This window comes from Saccoglossus kowalevskii, chromosome 9, assembly GCF_978046115.1.
Source record: "Saccoglossus kowalevskii chromosome 9, keSacKowa6.1, whole genome shotgun sequence".
Lineage (NCBI taxonomy): Eukaryota > Metazoa > Hemichordata > Enteropneusta > Harrimaniidae > Saccoglossus > Saccoglossus kowalevskii.
Genome location: NC_140649.1, coordinates 29374967 through 29394362, shown reverse-complemented (window position 1 = coordinate 29394362; position 19396 = coordinate 29374967). Strand labels below are relative to the sequence as shown.

At 37.5% G+C, this 19396-nt stretch overlaps 1 protein-coding gene across 2 annotated transcripts in view; it reads left to right on the top strand.

Moving 5' to 3' along the window:
• LOC100366412 (nipped-B-like protein A) overlaps window positions 1-19396 on the top strand; it is a 66842-nt gene that overhangs the window by 33482 nt on the left and 13964 nt on the right. For both annotated transcript variants that reach the window (XM_085503390.1, XM_078011267.2), the window contains exons 20-34: window positions 283-426; window positions 718-855; window positions 3205-3383; window positions 3520-3622; window positions 4244-4342; window positions 4519-4665; window positions 5035-5169; window positions 12226-12378; window positions 13898-13951; window positions 15555-15663; window positions 16515-16657; window positions 16857-16997; window positions 17421-17514; window positions 17891-18042; window positions 18636-18833. In XM_085503390.1, the coding sequence (XP_085359516.1) occupies window positions 283-426; window positions 718-855; window positions 3205-3383; window positions 3520-3622; window positions 4244-4342; window positions 4519-4665; window positions 5035-5169; window positions 12226-12378; window positions 13898-13951; window positions 15555-15663; window positions 16515-16657; window positions 16857-16997; window positions 17421-17514; window positions 17891-18042; window positions 18636-18833 (1989 nt within the window). The remainder of the gene's footprint in view (window positions 1-282; window positions 427-717; window positions 856-3204; window positions 3384-3519; window positions 3623-4243; window positions 4343-4518; window positions 4666-5034; window positions 5170-12225; window positions 12379-13897; window positions 13952-15554; window positions 15664-16514; window positions 16658-16856; window positions 16998-17420; window positions 17515-17890; window positions 18043-18635; window positions 18834-19396) is intronic.

Genomic DNA, 19396 nt, shown 5'->3' with positions numbered 1-19396 from the left:
TTATTGAAACAAACAAAAATAATGCTTTATTGAAGGGAAACAGGCCTATTTTGTCCTAGACTATTAGTTTATTTACAAGAACTCTTGTGCTGCATGGTTCATTCAGACTTTCTTTTTTTTTTTTTTATTAAACAATATTTTTATTTAGTTTCAATGATATAAACATACAGCTAAAAACTTTCTGACATGAATATAACCTTCCTTCTCATATATATACATACTTGTTATTTGACCTGTTGATTGCCCGGAATTGACAATTCACAATTTTGTTCCTATATTTAGGTACATCATTTCAGTAACAGGTCTAACGATATGACCCTGAGAGTGTCCTCCTTGGATTATTTAGGCCTAGTTGCTAGTCGGTTGAGAAGAGATGCAGTCACAAGTCAACTTGATCAGCATACGATTGATTCTATTGTTAAAGGGGTAAGTAGATATAGTTAATATTTCGTGATGCTTAGCTGCATAATTACGAGTGTGGCTCTAAAAATGGAACTATGCTGATATGTCAACAGATCCTAGCATTGTGTTGCTTAGTTTTTTTCGCAAGCCACATCTGTCTACATCTGAACTTGATGCCATTAGATTTCATAACAATTGTTTACACATGTGTGGTTACTTATAAAATCTGGAAAATAAATTATTATATATAAAAGTTGACTTTGTCCTTCAAACAATTAATAAAAATTAAAATTAAGGGACTATTATTATTTACAGGGAAAAGAATCAGATAGTGATTCATCTTCAGATGAGAGTTCTGAATCGTCAGATAGTTCAGCAGATCATGTACAGTGTCTTCAGCGTGCAATGTTAAATTACCTAGCATATCATGGACAGAACGAGCCAGCTTTATTGGTAAGTTTATGCCAACTATTGTTTTGTTTGACGTCAGATAAAAAACTTATTTGCTTTAGTTTGAGGGTGGGGGTTGACCTCAAAAAGTTTCCATCCTACAAAAACGATTTTATTTTTTAATGAAGTCAAAAAAATCTTGGAGTATTTGTAGTTCTTTTCTTTTTCTATTCAATCATGGACAAAAATGAAAACGAAAAAAACAAACATTCAAGACGAGAAAATGGTTTGGTCCGAGTGTAAATATGTGCGTCAAATGGGGTCAAAAGTTTTACATTACATGGTCAAATCGGTGTTACTATTAGAAAATGACAGGAGTGTGTTTCTGGTCAAAAGATGCAATATTTGAATTATCTAGTACACAATTGATGATTTACATGCACTACTTTTGAATTAAGCAATAACCCCCGCCGAAGGCGGGTATACCACGAGATATTGCACAATTCACGACATACATACACGAGCCGCAGGCGAGTGCATATATGGAGTGAATTGTGCAATATCAAGTGGTATACCCAATTTCAGCGGGGGTTATTGCTATTATATTATACCAGTATATTGACAATTCGATAAAACTAGTAAAAAAAGTTTACTTTCATCTACTAAAAGATTATGATTATGGCCCTTGAACATGAATATTTCTAAGAATAGTATGTAGTTGTACGCTGAATGCATACAAAAATTACATGCGCAACACAGTTCAAATTGAATACAAACTAATTTTTATTCCACATGAAAAAGAAACATATCCACGTTGAATAGAGCAGCGTAAACACACAAATTAGCATTACAAAGGATGACCTTTCTGATCTTTTACTGACGCACAACGCGATTTGAAATACAGGGTGTGTACAGTTTGGATCATTTAAACAACGGATTTTCCACGTTTTCATTCCGGTTTTTGTAAAATTTGGACTGTAATTTGCCCATTGAAAGTACAGTTGTGAAATAAACCGGTTTTGTGACTCCTCATACTACTTGTAACTGTGGATATTTGACGTTCAGCGGTACTTGATTCGATCGAAATTTGAGACGCGGCGGGACGCGGTGTATCATGTACGGCGACCGGCACAGCGACCTCAGTTCCAACATCTGACCTGGATACCTTTGGTATAACCAAAGTTTTGTGACAGTATGACTGACAAGTTTTGTCGTTGTTCTGGGGTAAGTTTGATGGTGTAAGATCGGATTTTCGCATCGTTTTTGTGACACGTACATGATATGCCTTGTCTCAACTCCGGTCGAAAGACTTTGCATGCCGTCGCTCTAATACAGTAGTTGGTCTACACTCGGCACAAATCTGTAGCTTTCGAAATTACCTTCATCATCTCCTGCAATTTATTTACCCATAGTGGAGAATTACAATACCATATATCGTCGTCGAATCCTGCGTTGTCCCGTGTTTTTTGAAACAGATGGCAATTACCCGGGTGCACTGCAATTTTGTCAGCTGCCGCTACCGGACACCGGTTGTTATTGGTGGCATACATTTTTGCCTGTGACTCATAGTTTTTTGCATTTTTATGTCATTAAATCCCTCACTTATATCTTATACTTAAAGATCATGTTTTTATTGTTGGAAGTTCGCAATCCATCTCAAAGTAACAACACTGAGAACATAGCGTTCTGGCGTTCGTTTAGGCACCTCACGGTGTTAAGGGACGGTGGTTTAGGTTTGTGTGGCGAACGACAATCACCCAACGACCGACGCTCACAACTTGGATCCCACCATTAACAAAAACCAATATTCAGTATTTTTTTCAATGTTCTTCCAAAATTCAACCATTATATTTCCCTAAAAATCAAATAATACCGGTTTTATGTATTTCCGTATTAAACCTGTAGTCAATTCATGTTCCAGGGCCACTTCGTTTAGCCGTGCATTATCAGCCAATATACCATGGATTGCATATGCAAATTTTGTGTTTGGACCAATCAAATCAATGGATTAACACCATCAATATACTGGTATAATATAATACTGGATATGGCTCTGCAGCCAAGAAGTAATACCAAGCATTTCAAAAAGTATATTTTGTACCTGTACATGAGTATCAGTCAGTCATTATCAAATACATTTCACGTTGTACATCAAGCAAGTGACGTTGTCTTTTGTGATCTGTATCTGAAAAAAAAATGTTTAAATACTAAGTCATTCTCCAGAAAATAGTAATAGAAACTATCAATATACTCGTAGTGGACAGACTATTGGAATGAATCACATATGCTTATCACATGTGTACAGAACTTGGACATTTGCCATGAAATAAAAAAAGAGTTAAGTCTTTTAAATTTTCTTGGCAGCTGTTATTGCTAAACTCAGTCCTTTTCTTACATGCAATCATTTTTCAGTTTGCCAGACAGTTTTATATAGCTCAGTGGTTTCGAGATACATCAACAGAAGTGGAAAAAACGATAAAAGCTCAAGAAACAATGGAAGACACCACAGAGGTTCTTCAATCAATGGAAAAACGGAAACTGTTCTTAATAGATATGATTAAAATCAATAGTAGACCTTTTGCATCAATTAGGTAATTTATCTTTACACGTTTATTTTAGTTTGATTTCTTAGGTAATTTGTGCTTTGCAAAATTTTTTGGGCCAGTCAAATTGACTGATTGTGAAATTTATGATTGAAATAATAAAGTTTCTTTCCTTTCTTTGTAGGCAATCAAATAACAAACTGACATATGAAAATGCCAGTTTGGTTGCGAGGTATTTAACTGCGAATAGACCCTTTTCTCAGAGTTTTGATATTTATCTTAGCCAGGTGAGTAAATAAATATACTACGGGTAATTGACCTTGATTTTTAATTTCAACATTAGTATAAGAACAATTAGAAAATTTAAATGTAAAAGTATTTTTACAATTTTTTTTTTAAATGTACATTATTTTACCTCTTTACCTTGATTTGTTAATTTTGTAATGACATCTTTAATTCTCTAATTTTAGTGAATATTTTTGGTAAAAAGTGATATTTCTAACTTCTTGTTTAAAATCGCAAGTTCGTTTGTTTTGATATTATACATATAGGTACTACAGGAAGATCTCTCTCAAATTTGTGCTTTTCGTGGTAATATCTTCAATTCTCTATTTGAAATGTGAATTGCTAACAGCGGAGCTATCTCAGTCGAAAGGCTGCTTATTATTTGGTTATTTCAAGAAATCTGAAAAATACAACATCATGAAAATCACGGCCTAGTATAAAACCTGTATCGATCACTTTTGTGAAATCCGATCTTTGTGACGTCCCTAAATTACCAAATTGTAAGCATTTTCAGCATAGTAATGAAAATGTGATGGTCACGGTTTCCACACTTTGCAAACCATTGTTAAAATCTGTTTGTATTTGAACATCTGTATTATTATAGAATTTGTGTTCTATTACAGATTCTTAGAGTACTTAGTGAACAAGCTGTAGCTGTTCGAACAAAAGCTGTGAGATGCCTAACGCAAGTAGTTGAAGCTGATCCCAGTATGCTTGCCAGGGTGAGTACTTTTGATTGTTCATCTAAAAGTAAACGATTGTAGTTTTCTCACAAAACAGACACTTGTAATTCAAAGTGCAACTTCATAGTTCAGTTATTAATGAACTTGGAAATATGATTTTTGATTTCTATGAGGATAAAGCCCATAATACTAGTGTCTATGTGTTGTATTCTTAGCCTGACATGGAGCGAGGAGTTCATGGTAGATTTATGGATCATTCAACAAGTGTTAGGGAAGCTGCTGTTGAGTTGGTTGGCAAGTTTGTTTTGATGAGACCTGAGCTGATACCCCAGTATTACAACATGTTGTTAGAAAGGATTCTGGTAAGTATACATGGATGTATGTCTGTCTGTCTGCACAGATAGATCGTCACTAATGTGATTAAATTCACTTGGCACATGGTTTTACTTCATACATTATTGTTAAAATTGAAGGCATCTTCCATGCTTCTTAGATTCTGTGATGCCTTGTCATCTTGTTTCAAACATGGAATGTGGGGTTTTTTTCCTGTTAAAACGTGCACTATATGCAATGAAAGAAAATAACCCAAAGTGACAACAGTAAAAGAATTCTGCATCATGAACAATTCCCAGGCACAATTGTATATTTTCATCAGGAAAAAAAATGGATAAATAAGGTTAATCTGTCATCGTCAGTTTTCTGATTATATGATTATTACTATCTGCTTGTAGGATACTGGTATCAGTGTTCGTAAGCGTGTCATTAAAATACTCAGGGACATTTGTATAGAACATCCAGACTTCCCCAAGGTGCCTGAAATGTGTGTCAGGATGATAAGGAGGGTCAATGATGAAGAAGGTATTAAGGTAAGGACTTGACAAAATTTATGATACTTTTCAGAATTAATTTTGACTGAATAGTCAAATTTATTGGAATCTAATTTTTTGTTCGAAACGAGAACTTATGGATTAACCATTGTATGTCTGCTTGTTCAAAGTTTTGTTCATCTTTGCACACCTGTATCTTGGACATGCCTGAGCCAATCACATTTAAACATATAATTTATATCATACATTTTGGGAGACGTACAGGTATGCATGTCCATTCGTTGTGCGGTCTGATTCAAGATTGGCAAATGGTGGCCATTTTTATGATTAAAATTTATAATTCACATCATATTATACTCACTAACATGTATTTATTTCAGTGCTGTTTACTATTGAAACACAGGGACTCTGTCATGTCATGACATGTTTTGTTTTATTTAACTGGGTGAAACCATAGATATTAGAAAACTTTTGTTTGTTTTCTAAGGTCTATGTTCGAGCTATACACAAAAAATGCATAAAATTCCATTCCTTCTATGCTTGTTCTAATAGCATTTTAGCAATTTTATCATCACTGTTTGGGTAGAAATAATGTGAAAAAATTTTGAATCATGTTGGTGTATCAAAGAAATAAGAAACCAAGTTTATTACAGAGTATTGCATACTAACCCCTTTGGTTAATGAAATTTTAATTTCATAAACAAATGGGATAATTGCCAATTATCATATAATACTGGTTAAATAAAATCGAAATAACAGTGGATAGCTCCCGTAGGGGGCGTCCTTCCCCTGTCATCTGATTTGCATACTTCCATTTTTAACCACGAGATTGATTCACGGTTGAAATTTGGGCTTGCCAAAATATCATTGTTTTTGCGGTGGAAATACATTGTTACCACCCATCAACACAGCCACCGAACTATTAGTGTGTCAGGAAGCTCTTGTGGACATCAAGAACTTCGTACTTAGTCACCTTGAGTAAAAAATTGTAGTTTTAGTAACGAAACTCAAAAGCCCGCCTTCAGTTTCAAGATGGCGGAAAATATGGATACCGGAGAGTTGAACACCGTTCATCCCAGCACTTCGGATTCAAACACTTTCGGACGAAAGTGTGAAGAGTGCCATATATCGATGCTCACTTACGATGATCACCGTATTTGCATTCCATGTGGCAGAAAATGTAATGGGCACATCAACTGCGGTGTTTGCCTCGCCTGGCCGATAGAAACTTGGAACTGGGATTCCCGCCTACGCAAGTCAACGGGAAAATCAGGAAAGAAGAAATCCAAAAAAAAAAAAAAAAACGTCATTTGGAGGAGTCTTCGGTTTCATCGGTACCTACCAACGCTGAGGACGAACTATTGGCAGACGAACCCAGCCAAAAACGTCCAAAGGAGACTGACAATGAGCAAAGTGTTATAGCTCATTTACAGAACAAGGTGGATCTACTGACCAGAAAAATTAAAGTTTTGGAAAACCCAGTAGACGAAGAGGTACCACCAAAAGCATGGAGTGTCAGCGCTCTCCAGGCGGAAAAGAAAAAATCCTACACAACAGTGGTGCGAGAAAATGTTGAAGACGCACTGGCTGAGGCAGGCGTGATTTTTTCTACTGAAGATGCTACAAGCAACGCGGGGGAGGCCGGCTCGTCGAAAACCACAACAGCGAGTGGTACCGACAAGGAGGACCCCGAATTCAAAATCCGCTCCGATGCTATCACGAAAGGTGCGGTTATGGTCAAGAAAATCTTACCTCTACCGATTCCACCGATGGCGGACGCCCCACGTTTCTCGATCGGTTTGTCTACACTGCCGAAAAAGGACACTTTTACGACTTCAGCAATGCTACCATGGTCTCCCCGACTGACACAGGGCGCTGCTATAACACAACGCGTGATCGGAGGAGGCAAATGGGATCGTGAAGTTACCGAGAAAACCGCTACAGCCACCAAGGACGACTTCTTGGGGACTAACCAGGACGATTGGAGCAGACGCTACCAAAAAGTCATACCGCCCGCTGATGAGTGGAAAACACCGGTCGGTACCGACGCCAGCCTGCACGAACGAGCTCTCGGCGTACAACCACCAGAACTGGAGCCATGCGTCCGGGAAATGGTCGCCGAAGGAAGTATAACGAAACATCCACTCGGCAAACCACAAGTTTACATCCCGTATTGCCTGTCCCAGTCAACGCTATGTAGATTGGAAAACAACGTTTGGGACACTTCTCTTGCATTAAGCCATAGAGAATTTTTCACTACTACTACACAAATTCAGTTAGCGAAATTCAAAACAGGCAACATCACCAAGGATGAACTGTTTAGCACATTAGAGCCGCTGTTGGTCGCGACTAACGTCGTCGACGCTGACATAATACAGAGTCACCTCCAGTTACGAGCGACTATTCAACACTCTCGCCGTGCAGCAGTTTGGTCCGCTATGCTAAAGACAGCCGCCAACGCTGAAATCAAGAACGAATTGGCGACGATCGATTTCAGAGGGACCAAATTATTCGACGGAAAACTCAGCGCTGTGAATTCTAAGTTGAATGAGAAAGCAGCGGCAAAAGTTAACCGTGTGATGATCGAAGGCGCCTTTAAAGCCAAGCAAGCCGCTAATAACAAACAGAGCATCGCGACCAAGGCGAAGCCAGTTAACCAAGCTACTACGGGTCAGCCCAAGGGAAACGCAAAGGCAAACCCGAATCAGGCAAAAGGAAAAAGTGAAAACCAGCAGCGACAGAATAAACAATTCTCGAAACAGACTGGTAACACTAAAAAGTCTTCCTGACTATACGTCAGCAAATATGGTAATGTGTCAAAACAAGGTGCGATTAAACATGTCAAATATTACTCAAGTCTCCGAGTATTTTTGTCAAACAAATCAAACCACAGATCCCCTTACACATATACCACTTGCATTAAACGATTCGGTTCAGTGCCCAGGTCGGCGGGAACCAAGTCGTGCAAAACATCGTGCATTAAGCGATTTTGTTCAGTGCCCAGGATGGCGGGAACTCAATCGTGCACAACAAAAACACGGTCGGCCGCACCTCAGGTCGGTGGGCGATCGTATAAACAAACAACCGGCCGAATGCGTGGACCTAGGGAGAATGACGCATCGACCGGTGAAAAAACAGAAACCCGTAAGGCAGAGTCCCTACTCCCCTCCAGGTTGGAAAAAAAGGGGGGAAGGACGTTAAACGGGGATATAACGCCGCATTCACTCCAGGGGGAAATGGAGAAATCGGCGATGTCAATGTATACCGCCACAAGCGACCGAGGGTTGGTGAGTCCCTCGACGCCGGTGGCACTGCGTCTGCAGAAATGTATTCCCCGGTGGAAAGAAACTATAAACGATCCGTATGTGATATCGATAATAACACACGGGTATCGAATACCGTTGATAAAAGAACCGAAATGCAAAAAAAGAACATGTATTTCGGGGAAACCGGGCTCTACTCAGTCAACAATACTGAAAGAAAGCGTGGAAATACTACTCGAAAAAAAGGTAATTCAGCGGGTACAAAACCCGAAAAATTCTTTCATCTCGAGGTTATTTCCCGTCAAGAAATCCAACGGTGGGTACAGGCTGGTGCTGGATTTAAAGGAGTTGAACAAATTTGTGAAGAAAGAAACGTTCAAAATGTTAACTCCGGCACTAGTGAGAGCGTCAATTCAAAAAGGGGACTGGATGACGTCCCTCGACTTGACCGACGCTTACCTGCACATACCAATACACACAGAAAGCAGGCGCTTGTTACGATTCGTGGTGAACGGTGTAACGTATCAGTACACCGTCCTACCTTTCGGCCTGACGTCAGCCCCACTTCTGTTTACAAAAGTTCTACGCACAGTGGTGGCGTTACTGCACAAGAACGCAGCAGACGTCAACCCCTACTTAGACGACTGGCTGATAAAAAGTCAAAATCGGAACCTGATTTGTCAATCAACCGAGCGGACTGTCAGTCTACTGTTAAAGCTAGGTTTTCTGATAAATATGGAAAAATCAGAATTAATACCGACGCAGAAAATAGTCTTTCTGGGCATGGAACTGGATGCGGAGAAAGGCATGATCCGACCAGCCCAGCACAGAATCGACAATGTACAAAAAATGATACAATCATTTCTAAAACAAAAACAAGCCACACTACGCCAGGTAATGCGACTAGTGGGGATGTTAACTTCGATGAGGGGCTTAGTACCAAGAGCGGCGCTACAGTCCAGACCGATCCAACGCCTAGTGTTAGACGCACAGTTAAAAATGCGACTATCAAAGGACGGGATAAAATACGAAAAACCGGTACTGTTCACACCGGCCTTTCTGGAATCACTTCCGTGGTGGGGCAACCTCAAGAACCTCACGGCGGGGATTCCCATGGACAAGGCGAAACCGACAGTAACGTTGGTGACGGACGCATCCATGACGGGCTGGGGAGGGCACTGCATGGACGGGATTGCACACGGTCAGTGGAACGAAAAACAAAGGAAATTTCACATAAACCGACTGGAAATGCTAGCGGTGCAGTTCTCCCTGCAATCCTTCAAAAAAGCGGTAAAAAACCGGGCCGTGTTAATAAGATCCGACAATCAGACTGTAGTAGCTTACCTCAACAAGGAAGGGGGAACGAAATCACAGTCGTTAAACGACCATGCTGTAGCAGTGCTAAAGTGGTGTGCACAAAACAAAGTCGAGCTGATGTGCAAACATATACCGGGAGTCCAAAACGGTGTAGCGGACTCGCTATCCCGGGGGAAACCCTACGACGACACAGAATGGGAGCTGTCACAGACGGCAGTAAACCTAGTGTTCGACATGGGGAACCCCAGGTAGATCTGTTTGCAACACCGGAAAACAAAAAACGTCCCGTTTTTGTGACGCGTTATCCGGACAAACAGTCACTGACGTGGGACGCACTTCAGATGGAGTGGGGCGGAATGTTCAGTTACGCATTCCCACCATTTCCATTGATCCACCGAACGTTACAAAAACTGGAACAATCGGAGAACTCGCACATGATTCTAGTGGCACCGAACTGGCCGTCTCAGACTTGGTTTCCGTTACTGCTGTCTCTGCTAACGGACCATCCGAGAAGCCTACCACAAGAAATCACGTTGACACAACCCGGCGGTTATACACCAACCAACCCGGAGCTGTACCAACTTCACGTGTGGAAACTATCCAGCAATTTAGAATTGCGCAAGGGTTTTCAAGCCAAGTGTCGCAAACAACGACGGCCGGGCTTAGGGATTCCTCAAATGGATTGTATCAATACCACTGGGAAAAATTTCGTAATTGGTGTCTTGCAGGGGATATACATCCACTCTATCCCTCTTTGCCCCAAGTAGCGGAGTTTTTTTCTTATTTGATCAACGAAAAAAAAGTTGAAACCGGGGACAGTAGAAAACTATAAATCGGCGATCAACTCTGTATTCAAACTAAGCCTAGACAAAAACATTTCGGATGACCCGACAATCTCCGATCTGTTCAAGGGTTTTATTACACAGGCGGGCCCCATTGAGAGGTACAAAGCACCTGCATGGAGCTTGTCAGTAGTCCTTGAAGCGCTACGACAATTCCCATACGAACCGAAGGAATTGGCGTCACTACAGGACTGGACGAAAAAGACTGTTTTTCTACTAGCACTCGCTTCAGGGAGGCGAGTTAGCGAAATACACGCTCTGTCATTTGAAGACAATTTTACGGTGTTTTATCCCGATAAAGCGATTTTAATGACATCAGTAAAATTCAGAGGAAAAAATCAGAAACTGCACGAGACGGCGACTCCGATCGTTATCCCGGCACTGAGCAATATTTCCAATGAAAAACAAGACAGAATTCTTTGTCCGGTACGTGCGCTAGCTTATTATAAGAAACGTACTTCCGGGGTCAGAAGGGGTCAAAGGTCGATGTTCGTTTGTTACCAAAAAGGTAAACAAAGCTCAGCGGCGTCGAAATTCACGTTAGCGAGATGGGTAAAAGAGACAGTTTACCACGCTTATAGTGATAAGTATTTGAGCACAGAGGCAGGCAAAGTCACTGCCAAGATGCATGACTTAAGAGGCATAGGTAATACACTGGCATTTGCTAGCAGAGCTTCTTTAGCCCAGGTGCTAGCAGCCGGGTCCTGGAAAACTAGCAACACTTTTCTCTCTTATTACCTGAAAGACCTAGCGGCCGAGTCACAGGGCCTACACTCGTTAGGCTACCTAGTGACAGGCCAAGTTGTAACGAAACAATAGGGCATGTAACTTTCCGCAACTGCAAGAATTATTCAGTTACCGGGAGTTATACAGTTGGGGGGATGGAATTTTTTCAATTCCATAATCAGGTGGGGTAGTATTTATCTGCCAAGAGATATTCTCTGGTAATCTGTCCCATTTGTTTATGAAATTAAAATTTCATTAACCAAAGGGGTTAGTATGCAATACTCTGTAATAAACTTTTAAAACTAGCGCCGAAGGCGCATATTAGTTTTTATGTTTATATAAGAGATTGCATACTTACCTTCCCACCCAAAACCACCCCAGATAAATAGCTACGAATCAATATCGTGGTCAAAAAGATCTGGAAGTATGCAAATCAGATGACAGGGGAAGGACGCCCCCTACGGGAGCTATCCACTGTTATTTCGATTTTATTTAACCAGTATTATATGATAATTGGCAATTATCCCATTTGTTTATGAAATTAAAATTTCATTAACCAAAGGTAAGTATGCAATCTCTTATATAAACATAAAAACTAATATGCGCCTTCGGCGCTAGTTTTAAAAGATAAAAACATTTGACTCCTTAATTTTGACCTCTACAATATTTGTGTGAACGATGTATTTTTCATGTGTTTGATACACAACGTTATTATCCACAGAGCCTTTATAAATTGCCTTGGACAGCCAAAATTTGTTGTAATTAATGGCAACAGGCAAAAGAGTGCAAAGAGATCTGCATGTACTTTGATAGTTGTTGTATTGTAACATTATTTTAACCTGTACTGGGGTGTGCAGCTAATCACGGTAATAAAGCTTATCAAGATAGTCTTTACAGTGTTTGAAAAGTTTTGATTTTTTTTCCAACAAACCTTTTAATCTTTTCAGAAACTGGTAAATGAAACATTCCAGAAGATGTGGTTTACTCCATTGCTAGCTTCTGACTCAACAGGGCTTCTAAGACGAGTGCATCATATCACAGATGTTGTCACAGCATGTAAAGAAAGTGGTTATGAATGGTTTGAACAGCTACTTTGTAATGTATGTAACTATAGTTTTCACAGCTGTCTTCTGAATATCACACTTTTACAGTCAATCTGAGAACTGCTGCAGCCAGTTATCAAAGTCATTTGCAATCTAAATTTAATTCTGTTGAAGAAAATTATGAAACAGTGAAATTGAATTGTATTTACTGGATAATGGAACAGCTTAAAAATTGTCATTAGACAATGCATGCTTTTGGATAATATATGTTTTTGTCTTGACAACAAATTTTGCTTGGTGCATCATATTTCTCAGAATGGCATTAACTGGTACATTATATTGCAATAGGTGTACCTTCACAACTTTTTACAGGCCAGGCACTTGAATTGTTAATTACTCATCATATGACACATCAGCTACATGCCTGTTGGTAACTGCCAAAACAGAGTTTGTACTGAAAAAAAAAATATGTGTTGGTACTTTTTGCATTTATAATGCTTAACTATCTTATCTTTTTTCAAATGACTCACTTCTTCCATCAGTTACAGTCTTTACTTTAATACTATATCAGTTTCCATGCATATGTGTGCTTGTTCTAGAAATATGACAACCATAATTGTGTTAAAAAGGACAACTTCATGAAACTTGTTATGCCATATTTTCTCAATTATCAGCTCATATCCAATATAGGTTAATTTTGTTTGGGTAGGATTTAAATCACTGGTAAATTTTTAGAAGTTCTATATTGGTATTTTTTCGTGTTGATCACCACTGTTTCTTGAAAGAAAACACACTGGTGTGCATTTTCAGTATTAATGTATTAAGTATCAACCCCTTTTGGGTTTTATGGCTCTTAGTTTCTCAAGATTAAGTTGATCAGTCTGTTCACCAACTGCAGAATGCATATGCGAATTTATTTTCAAGTTATCTGTATATGATTTTGTGATTTAGAATATAAATGATTATTTACAGAAACATAGGTATCCTATGGTTTTACAATTATGTACACATACAAATATTAGATCTCACTAAAAGAGAAATTGTGTGAAACAGTATTGATCAACATCCAATTATGGTTCTCCTTTAAGAATAATAACTAAATCTTAATTTCAATCTTTACCTCAAACTCTGGTGGTTCAGCTGTTTCTTCTACATTGTGAGGTTGTTTTCGTCCTTGCTTGTAGCTTCTCTAACAATGGTGAAGCCATATTTTGTGTAGCAAGCCAATCAATATTTAACTAAATATTGAAACTGTTGTAGATCTGTGTGTTTGCATTCCATAATTTAAATAACTAATACAACTGATTGAAATATCACTTTTCTCTAATCAAAACTTGCATGCCAAATTCATCTACTACTGATTGAAATATCACTTTTCTGTAATCAAAACTTGCATGCCAAATTCATCTATTACTCTTTAATAATGCATATTACACACTTTCTTTCTTGAAATGATATATAAACTATTAAGATAAGTTTGATATCATCAGAGAAACCAACATTTCATAATCAACTGATATGACTATTATTTAAATCAAATAATTGTTTGTAACAACCAATGACAAATTTATTGCAGTCACTAATGTTACAGAATGGGAAAGCAGGTCCTGAAAGAGACCCAGCTAGGAAGGCAAGTCCTGAGACCAACTGGTTTTTTATTTATCATTTGCCCTAAGTGTGGCTTTTGGCTTATATTTCAAGCTAATAAGTTTGAGTGAGGATGCAAAAAATTGTGTGTATGGCTCCTTTTAATGGAGTACTCTGGGCATTCAGTAACATTTTAAGGTGACAGCCAGATTTAAATAGAGAAAAACTTGATTTTCCTTCTTGTACTGTGTTTAATGAGTAACTATAATTGTGACCAGCCAGACCGTTATAAAACTTAATACACTTTAACACAAAACACAATTTCTAAAGAAATGCAAAATTGTAACTAATGCACTAATGTGTACTATTGGTATATTGTTTTTGGTAATGAATAGAGTAAACTATTTCTGTCATGGTCTTTGTATTGGGAGTAAGACAATTTATAAATATTGACACTATATGGTTTAATGATGGTGTGGTTTCTACAAAAAAGTGTATTATTGTGTGTTTTCTGGTTAATATCTTTGAATGGTTCAGTGATAAGTTTTTAAGAACAGTTCTGTGTTTTATCAAACATCTGAGTATTTCAACATTCTGGTATTTTCCTAGCCTGTGATTAATATCATATGATTTTGCATAGTGTTTTTCATTATGCAGTCTTTACAGACAATTAATTTTGTACTTTTGGTGAAAAGTTATTTTGAACATGGAAGTTACCTCTGCTACTAGTTTTATACGTAACACAAAGCTTATATACATATATGCAGTAATTTTGGGTGAAGTTTAGAATTAATTGCGCAACTGTTGGATTAGGACAATTGTATTATACCTTGTACTAACAACTTTTCCCAATATTGTATTCATGCAGTGTTACTCTCACTACTATATTTTTTGGACACCAAAACAGCAACATTACCAATTGCTGTCTAGTTTGCTATGCAAGTCTCAAGATAGTTACATGATTAGAGCTGGTTAAATCAAACTATTTTTCTGAGTCTGGGGTCAGTTAAATGCATGCTGTAACACAAACTTTATTTACTAGTGCTATACGTGTCGTACACTATTTAATTTTTCGAAATTTTTTTTTTTTTGCGCTAATTTTATGTTTGGATAAAATAAATTGAAAGACAGTTGCATCTTCTATTGATATCCAACATGTTCCTTAGTAATAAGTTAGACATATCTTTTTGGTGTTGATTCGACCAAATTTGTTCGAATCATGTAACACACCTTGCATAGCAAACCACTGAGCAACTTCACTGGCAATATGCTGTTGCTTTTGTGTTGGAAACAATATGCCGGTAATACTAAATGTCAGATTCTGTTATTGGTTTCTCAGAACATACTGCATAATACTCAGTGATTTATTTTTAGTTCACATACTTGTATGTCCCTTGCATCATGAAATGTTTGGGTCTGTGAAAAGTGAAACAAGTACAAGCCAATCAGGATTAGAATCGCATCTGTTCTTTCGGTACATGCCAAAATCCATCATTGTCCCAATCTACAATCTTATGTTTGAAAATATGAGAAAGGGATAGAGAAAGGAGAAAATGTTCAAATTTTGAAAAGAAAACCAGTGAAATCTTTGCTACAGAATTGCAAAAACTGTAATAATGAAAAAAAATGTTTTCATCTTCTTACAGCTGATGAGAGTGGAGTCAAGTGTACAAAGTAGAACGGTGTATCGAGCATGTGTACAGATAGTAGATTGTCTGGTGGAAAATGTGCTACGACTAGAAGAGAAAGCAGCTGGTAAGTCAAATATGAAGTGTTTGGTAGCTTTTGTATTTTTGTGTCTAACAGAATAAATTTCATGATCAAATTCAAGATGTAATGCTACTTTACTGATGTACCATCATACTAGCCACACTAATTTCAATTGATACACTTAAACAGGTCATTGCTTTCTTTTGTTAGAAATCACCAAGACAGGCAACTTTTGAAGTTGGGTTGGTAAAAATTAAAACTGACATGCCCAGTGAAACAAACTATGATAAAGGGAATTATATTATATAACAAAGGGCAAGGTCACCAGAGTTCAACTATGTTTATTCTTTTGGTATTTCCACTCTCTCAATGCCTGTTCAATATGGAGCTCATAGCGACATACACAATGCGTAATGTTTGTTTACATTAATTTTGAACATGTTCGACGACCAACACGTTTTAAGGTTCATCAGTACTGTGTTTAATTAAAATTTTTGAAATGCAATTTTACTAAATACAATTGGATACAGTTGAAATCAATTCTCCTGTGATCATGAAATAAAGAATGCAACACTTAAAATTTAAATTACTTGTTTTGTGTATCGACAGACTGTTATTTTGAGTGGGAACTGAAGTGGATTATAATAATTAGTGTATGGCTGGTAACTTTCTAGTAGGGCTGCTGAAATGTCTTGTACACCATTTTGAGTAATTTCAAACGTGTGAATAAGTAAAAATTACATGTTATAAATATAAATAAATCCCATGTCTTGTTTTCGTTTTAAGAAAACTTGCGTATAGTGTACACTGAATTGTTAAAATACACCACCTCTGCAATTTCCGCAAGTGCATGCAGTACCAATGGATGAAATACCGTAATTGTTTCTTTATTACAGAAATGTCTGCAGAGGGCAAGAATACAAGCAGCCACAGATTGGTGTCCTGTATGCAGACATTATTTTTGTTTGCCAAAATAAAGCCAATTCTTTTAGTGGACCATGCAACAACTCTTCAACCCTACCTCACCACCAAGTGCAGCGTAAGTATTTAACTAGTTGCTAAAATGTGACGTCTGTTGTTTCATTTAACAGGAGAGTCATTCGTTATAGTCTAACACTGCTGAATCAGAGTGTCAGCTCAAGTTAATTAGATTGTATTTGCATTTTTTGTGATCTCGCATTTAGTACTTCAATAAATCCAGATTTTTTTGTTTGTTTCTGCCTTTTCACTTATTTTAGACGACTGGTGATTACTTAGTTTTGTTCAATGTGGCCAAAACTCTTGAACTAGTTGTTCCATTGATGGACCATCCAAGCGAGATATTCCTTGCTACACTTGAGGAGGATCTCATGAAACTTATCATTAAACATGGGCAAATGGTGAGTAGATAACATACAATTTATTATTACCTGGCATGTAGTGCTGGCAGGGGATATAATGCTTCCAGCATCTATATGGAGTCTTAACTTAAATTAAGGTGTATACAAAATAAATTTGACTTTAGAGGCGAGACTTTGTGTGTATAGTAAAACTTACAGCAACTACTGCTGTAAGCAATTGTCGCTTAAAAATATCAAAAACAATTGTTACCCAGTCTTATGCCCCCTCAGTCTCTTAAAAATGTTTGAGAAGACACAGGTGTAGAGTGACCTGTGTGACTAAGATCAATTTTGATCCAGATATGTTGTAAATAATTAAAAGTTTTGTTAAACCATACATATGTGTAAGGCTGTAATATATAGACATTAATCTTTAATTGCAATTTTGGATTCAAAATGGACCATGATATTTTTGTTTAACAGGTGCTGCAGAGTTGTGTTAGTTGTTTAGCATCTGTTGTAAATAATGTGACGCATAATTACAAACTTGTTAAAGACTGCTTCCAGAAGTTCTTTGGTAAGTAGCATAATATTATAGACCATCGAATTTGAAATCTGTCTTTCGGAAAATTAGGATCCATTCATATCCGAGTCTATTGAACCTGAAAGCATTGAGTTTTTCATTCATAGTCGGCATTCCCATTGATTTTTTTTTTTTGGTGGGGGAGGGGGGTTATTATTAATGTACTGCAGTTTGTATACTTACATTTGAAGTGATTTTCAAAATTGAGTGAAATGTCCTCTGCAGGAGGCAAATGGGAACAAAGATCCAAAGACACATTCTTCTATCCAAGCAAATACTGTACCAGTATTGCATTCGCATTCGCTCATTTGTTATTTATCTGTAACTGTTAGTATAGTTCTACAAAGTATAACAATTATCTTATTTTTAGGTGTTCTTTCAAAGATCAAGAATGAACTCACTCAAAATCCTGCAAGTACAGCCCTGATTACTAACAAGCCACCATTACTCAGGTCATTATTTACAGTAGGTTTGTTCTGTAGACATTTTAACTTTGAAAAAGACATCAAGGCTTCCAGTAAGGTAAGACTTCCTTTTCTTTTTATTCTTTTGGTATTTCCACTCTCTCAATGCCTGTTCAATATGGAGCTCATAGCGACATACACAATGCGTAATGTTTGTTTACATTAATTTTGAACATGTTCGACGACCAACACGTTTTAAGGTTCATCAGTACTGTGTTATTTTAGTCACCATTTTCTATTTCATCTAGATTTTTGAAAGAATAAAAAAGAAATTACCGGTATCAGTATATTCACAGCACTTTCAAAAAAGCATTAATCAACCTTCAGTGAGACAAATAGTTTGAGGGTTCACATTTACCAAGTTTTTGAAAGCAAAGCTAACTGCTTCATTTTGCCGAGGTCATGCATGTTTTTGTTTTGGGAGATGAGGATGATGTCATGTGGTATTGTTTCTCATTGTCTTTGCAAGGATGAAAGGCTCCACTATCCCGTACCCAACCCCCCTATTAAGGAAGACCATAATAGTTAAGAATATACAACTCTTGACCTCTTAGCCAGCGCTGAGGAGCTGTGCATGAATACAACTAATAAATCTAAATGTAATCTTGATTTGTATTTTAATCTGTTTCACGTTTGTCTGTTTCTAATTAGGTATCTGTTAAAGACCGTGTATTTGAAGTACTCTTATTTTTTGTATCAAAGTCTGATGAAGAAATCAAAGTGAAAGCGTTTCAGGGTATTGGTTTCTTCCTAGTTACATTTGCAGACATTATGCTTGGCTCCAAAATGAAACAGTTATACAATGATGTTCTTGACGATCCCGATAGCCCTGTCAAACTCAAAGCACAGGTTGGTAAATTTCTTTTGTGATAATTTCCCCAAATCTTGAATGTTTAGCCTCTATAAATATATACTGGCATTACAAGTTACAATGTGTTGAAATATAGTAGCAGTGATACTTGCTGCAAGGTTGTCAAATTTCTATTCTCATATTTTATTCCTCAGGAATGTCCATTCCTAACATTCCGCATATATAATGTAAACTAGTACTGTAGAATACTTTATTTTCGCTTGGAATTTATTTTTGCTGAAGGGATGATTCCGGGAAAATAAAATCCAGCGAATATACTTTTTTTCCTATATTTCCCATTAAACTCATCAAAAATGGGTGAAAATAAATTCCATACAAAACGCCCAAAAAGCCTTTTCAGCGAAAATTAATTCCAGCGAAAATAAAGTATTCCACAGTATTTCCCAAGCAATGACTAAATGCAGATTGTTGCTGTGGCTTCCTTTCTCAAAACTTATTGTCTCTTATGAGATTAAATTTCATGCAGTACTTGTACTAATGAATACCCCTGCTGAATAACAAACCTAGTATGGACTTTGGTGTAATTTTGCAATCTTTTATA